A 6,413-nucleotide genomic window follows, 5' to 3' on the forward strand; every position below is an offset into this window, starting at 1 on the left:
GTCAAGTGTGCGCAACATTTACGCCGCTTCGAGAATCACCCACTGCATTCAAATCTCAACACTATTTTTTTTCACCTACAGACAAGAGTTTAAATATATTACTTATTACTTACCTATACCAGTTTCCTTTTTTTTTTTTTTTTTAAATAAAGACATTACCGATATTTAAAAAAAAAAAAATCAAATAAATGGTAATGTCTTTTTTTTAATGGAAACTGGTGATTGATCCCTACTTAAAAGCGATGGGAAAAGTAACATGTCCCATACAGAGATAAAAATACACAAAACACAAAACACGTTTTACAAATATAAAACCAATGCAGTATATTTGTGACCCTGGACCACAAAACCACTCATAACTCGCACGGATATCTGTAGCAATAGCCAACACTACATTGTATGGGTCAAAATTATTCATTTACTCTTTTATGCCAAAAACCATTTGGATATTAAGTAAAGAATAAAGATAATGTTCCATTAAGATATTTTGTAAATTTACTACCGTAAATATATCAGAACTTTTTAATTAGTAATATGCATTGCTAAGAACTTCCTTTGAACAACTTTAAAGGCGATTTTCTCAATATTTAGATTTTTTGCACTCTCAGATTCCAGATTTTCAAATAGTTGTATCTCGGCCAAATATTGTCCAATCCTAACAAACCAAACACCAATGAAAAGCTTATTTATTCAGCTGATGTATAAATCTCACTTTCAAAAATGGACCCTTATGACTGGGTTTGTGGTCCAGGGTTACATTTGAATAACACATAGTATTGTATGAAACAAAACAAATCAACCAATTAATCAATAAATGTTTGTTCCGAACATGCTATTGTCGTACTACTCTCTTCGCTCAAAAAGGATACTGTGAAGGACGATTGATTGATTTGAAATGAATGGACATGCATGGAAACGTTTAACTTCCACGCCCAGTATTCCACAATATCTTCCAGGAATTATATTCTACAGCTTCTTTCCTCAAACCGCCCAAACCAAAAAAAAACAAAGCGCCCTGACCAAACCCCGCCTTTAAGAGCGAGCGAACTCCTTCCAGCCAATCATAGAAAGAGGCGTGACTACATTAACCAATCCTTTACCTCAGCGGCTCATCTACGTCATGACGCAATTAGCTTTGCGACGCGTCCCCACTGACACCTCACAAGACAACAGAGCAGCAAACTGCATTAGCAAGGTCGAAAGTAGGACAATATCGTAGACTTAGTACTTTATGCTCGTCCAAAGGTCTTGTTTTCCTGACCACGGGCTCTTGCCTTTTGGTAACATCACGGGTCAATAGCAGTAGAGTGCTTTGCACGGCCTCAGCGGTATTTTCGTGCTAGCAGTGGTAGCATTTAGCTTGTTTAGCAGTCATCATGGCTATGGTGGGGCTGAGAGCTTCTTACCACAGAATCCTCGGCAGGATCGAGCATATGCTGCCGGCTAAACTGAGACCTGTTTATAACCACCCTGCAGGTAACTCAAATGCTGTTAGCGTGACAGATTATTTGCCACTGATACTGATCCTGTTAACCTCTTGAGGTGGCAGCTTAACCTGAAGTGACTGTGCCGCAGAGACTGCTACCTGAGCAGGCGTTTATGTCTGACGGTAATTAACTGGAGTGACTCCAGTGCTTGGAATTGTGGTTTTAGATATAGAAAAGGTTTTATGAAGGTGCTTGACGTGTAACTATATGGTATTGAATTATAGCCACTGTATAAAATGTAGAATTTTATGATTATTATTATTTGTATTTACTTTTTTATTGGTGTATTGTTGACACTGGTCTACACTGTGCTTTTGTGTTTTTGGCTCTTTCAGTGATTTTGATATTCTTTTTTTTTAAACGTATTTACACATATCACAAGTGAGAATTAACACTGGTTTTTCAATTTGACCAATTGGTCAGTGAAAGGATGTGCCTACACTTGTTTAATTAAATGCTTAAACTAATTTTTTGTGTATGTTCAAATTTTGAGACGCGACTAATGCCTTGACTTTTGTTATTGTAGTTTTCCAACTAGTATTACTAAGTGTTAGTATTATATATTTAGGATTTTAAACACTCCATTGTAAATGTCCCATTGTAAAAGATTTTAATTGTACATGTAATGAAAGAGAAAGTAAAACAAACAAAAAAGGTCACCAAAGTGTACTGTATTCGTGGAAAGTGCCCTTGAGAAATAGAAATCGATCTCTGTAATATTTTCTGTTACTGAATAACTGAAAATGTTTTCTGTTCTAATAATCTCACATGAGTTGTCTAAAGGGAGTTAAAGTGTTAATAGCCTAGTTCTAGTCATTGGTGGTAGAATAAGTCGAGATCAAATTGCATGTGTGTTGATAAGCAGAGGTTGACTGACAGGAAACATATTAAGCTCTAGAGATGACTGATATTTTATTCAATGATATTAAAATGGGTATCTTTTAATGCAGATTTTTTTTTAGATGTTCTAAAACAAACCTGTTGTATTATGTAGATCACTGATGGCTGGAACTATAAAAGCTGAATCAGTGCAAGCTGATCAGTGAAATTAATCTTATTGAATATTTAAACATTGTTTAAAGATAATAATCCATAATTGGTTAAACATTTGTACCATCAGCCATTGTACATTGGATTTGTTATTGAAAATCATGAACATATTCACAACACAGAGCCATCAGCTCACAGACATGCAGGTTCATGTCTGTATACTTCAGTGCTGTAAAAAAGAATTTACATTTACCTTCATATTTTAGAAAGATATTATACATATTTGTTATGAAAACACAACCACAAAGTGTACTGGCAAGAACAAGTATTTAGTCTAAAAATCACCTAAAATTCTCTTCTGTGTCAGTACTATTTTTTTTTTTTACTGTTTTGTGTTGAAACACTTGATTGCTGTCACAATTACACACATTCTCTGTGAACATTTGACCTGTGAAACATGAGTTTAACTGAATGGATTTGCTTTTTGCTTAGGTCCAAAGACTGTTTTCTTCTGGGCACCAATGTTTAAATGGGTAAGATTAATATCACACAGAATCTGGATGTTCTTTGGAATAATAGATAGATAGATATAGATATAATTGTTTCATTTCTGATTTCACACAGGGTCTGGTCTTAGCTGGCTTAGCAGACATGACACGTCCAGCAGACAAACTCAGTACCTCCCAATCTGCTGTGTTGACAGCCACAGGTACTGTATATCTCACACAGTAACCAATTCTTTAAAAAAAAAAACCCTGAACAATTCAAAGATCCCAATCTCCCTCACTCTCTGTTTTTCAGGTCTTATTTGGTCCAGGTATTCCTTGGTTATTATACCGAAGAACTGGAATCTCTTTGCTGTAAACTTCTTTGTTGGAGGTGCAGGAGGATCACAGCTCTACAGAATATGGAAGTGAGTACTCTCATTAACCTACTCAATACATGCTATAAAAACACGTAAATGGGGAAACAGGTAAAAGGTGAATGTTCTTGATTTTAGACTTTTGCCCACTTTACAAACAAACCTTGAGCTGACGCAAACAGTCTGGCAGTGAAGTGCATCAAGTCTTGCGTAAAAGCCATCTGATATCACGTCATTCACAACAGTTGCATGTGATTCATTTCTGGATCCGTCAGTGGCTGTGACCAAAAGTGAAACTTAAAGTCAACAATTTTTAACTTATTATAAATGATATCTGTGCACATAATTATTATTTTTTTTAAAGTCACATGTCCTCGAATATTCAATCAAAATAACCTTTCCTCCCTCTTGCACCGATGCCTCTTCTCTTCTCTGATGATGTGTTCACTGTTGCGAGGGTGGGCGACAATAACATCTGCCCTCCAGCAATCTGTCACTCAAATGAAATCGCAGCAATAGCAAAGAACAATGATCCAATCAATTCCTGCAGGACCAAATTAAAACCTGGCCTATATTCATTTTTTTCCTCATTCAAGAAGCCGTTTCGATTGAATATACATCACAATAAGGTAGAAAAGAGGAACATAACTTCAATTTCATGCCAACTAGGACACAGGGGTGACAGCTATGTAGATGTATATAATAAGAGTTTATTAAAGGTAACAGCTGCATAGTCTAATTAAGTTTTCCCTCTTCAAATGTACTTATTTTTGTTTATTATTAAGTTTTTTTTTTCATCCAAAGCACTCAATTTATTTCTCATGACCATTTTCCACCCTCTCTCTAAATAAAATGGTATGCTTTATTGCTGTTGTGCCATTAAAGATCAACCTTTTTCACATTTTATCTGCTGTGTACTCGGCTTACTTTTTGCTTATCTACACTTTAACAAGACTGGTAGCAATAAAGCAGACCGGGTCTTCCAGCGTATTGTGTAATTTAGGTGTGTGACCAAGTTGGGGGATGTTCAATATATGAGCTCTTTATTCCCTACAGGTATAACCGGGAACAGAAGGCAAAGGAGAAAGAAGCTCAGGCTTGATACCAGTACTGTGTAAGGTGCATCCAGGGGACCGAAAGGGACTCTCCTCGACTGGTACTCCAGAAACTTCCCCTCCATCTTCAGTCATCCAGTAGAGCCTCCACACACTTTCTTCATGAACAGAGATCATCTGATTCTTTTAGAGTTCAGGTCATTGTCTCGTGCCACTTGTACCTATAGCAAAAAATAAGACGATTGTTAATAACGCACAAAATGTTACATATTCATATTAGTAAGAATGTACATTCTTTAAAAGGCTTGTTTCAAATGCATCTTGATAAAGGTGTTTTCCATCCAATATACTTGTTACCATCATAATTCTTACCTTAATTAGTGAATTTCTTCACTCAGCTTCTGTCATACTGTTATCAGAATGTCTCTTTCATTATATGTATTTCTTAGGAAATATTTATTAAACAACTGTAATACATTTTTCTTTTTTTTTACATATCCATAACATGAAATTGTTTTAGTCAAAACCCATACAAAATACGCACTGAACTGTACTGTAATATAGGAAATTTGATTACCATCAAAATAAATATTAAAATCAAATTTACTAAAAGCGTCTTGTCCTTATAATCAAGTGTACTGTTCATCTATGCATTAATCACCTTTATCCAGCATTATACATAAATTACATACTTTAAAGTACTTATTATTTGAAACAATTAAGGAGTATCATACTACCACATTACTCAGTTTCTACTGTTTATTCTACTCATAGTATGCATTTTTTGTACACTGCACCAGAATGTGCATTGTACAACCCGAGCATATGTATCCCACAATGCAATGCACACATCTTGACCTGTTTCAAGTGAGACTTATGAGGTGGTTATCAGCTGTGATTTTTAACACCATTATTATTGACTCATCAGACAGATAAAATTATTATAAAAGCATTTTTAAATGATAACTAAAAATCACTCTTGTATTATATTGTGAGGTCACATTTGACAACAATGTAACACAATTTTTTACTGTTGTAGTATGTTTCAAATATTATTTGTAAACTAAAATACTATATACCAAGCAGTAGAATACCACCTTCCCGCTTAGTCCACTGTATGTTTTTGTGACAGTACACTGCTGGCCCCTTGTGCTTCTACAAGAAACTGCATTCAGTAGAATGAGATGTGAATGGAAATGCAGATGGTGTGATCCACATACAACAGATTTCTGGGAACCATTTTGGCCCTGAAAAGTGCTTCATCCACAAGGTGAAACTAAGCTTCTTCGCCTACAGGTTGTTTACACGTATAACATTGGTTGAAAAATGATTGACTATATTGTCACTAGTTTGAATGCCTGTGGTAAACATAAATAATCAGTAGCCGCTACAGGACTGTAATAAAATAATTATACATTACTCATCATGTAAACAAAAGACAGTGATGTCTGGATTGGCGCCATGTGGAGATGCAGGCCGATATATTTTTGAGTGAGACCCATAATGACTAATCTTGTGAATGCAATGTCCAATCTTAACAAAACGTAGAACACATGCATAGCAAGATAGTTTGAAGAAGCATGCCAAATTTCTGATGCTCAGGGCACGTTGATATTATATTTTCAGCAAAGTTATGCATGTAAAAAAACTTGATAGTTTAAGTCCATCCTTGTAGCGAGTCCCTTAGTTGGCACACAAGGCTAACTCGTCCTTCATACAGCTTTATAACACCTGCAAATGTCACCTATCAAAAGTAAAAAAAAAAAAAAAAAAAAAATTATTGGTATTGAGTAGTTTTATATATTTACATTTTTTTTATAATTAATATTTTCAAATTCACATTATTCTTACCTTTGTCCAGTAGTCCTACTCCAAAAATAATCAGTAACTTTTGCCCCTTTTTAAAATTAATCTTTTATGACTTTTTATTATTGTAATTTGATATTGTATCCATGTGATCACGAACACTCAGTTTTTATCTCTGTTATTCTCATTTATTACAAAACTGATTTGCTTATA

The 6,413-nt window shown here is 34.9% G+C and overlaps 1 protein-coding gene across 1 annotated transcript; it reads left to right on the plus strand.

The window, feature by feature from the left end:
* Positions 1 to 1,111: 1,111 nt before the first annotated feature.
* LOC306875992 (mitochondrial pyruvate carrier 2-like) lies at positions 1,112 to 5,003 on the plus strand. The gene is made up of 5 exons (XM_079426867.1): positions 1,112 to 1,476; positions 2,970 to 3,010; positions 3,102 to 3,186; positions 3,279 to 3,390; positions 4,396 to 5,003. The coding sequence occupies exons 1-5, from the start codon at positions 1,377 to 1,379 to the stop codon at positions 4,439 to 4,441; spliced, it is 384 nt and encodes a 127-aa protein (XP_079282993.1). The 5' UTR covers positions 1,112 to 1,376; the 3' UTR covers positions 4,442 to 5,003.
* Positions 5,004 to 6,413: the final 1,410 nt, after the last annotated feature.

This window comes from Barbus barbus (assembly GCF_936440315.1).
Source record: "Barbus barbus genome assembly, chromosome: 10".
NCBI lineage: Eukaryota > Metazoa > Chordata > Actinopteri > Cypriniformes > Cyprinidae > Barbus > Barbus barbus.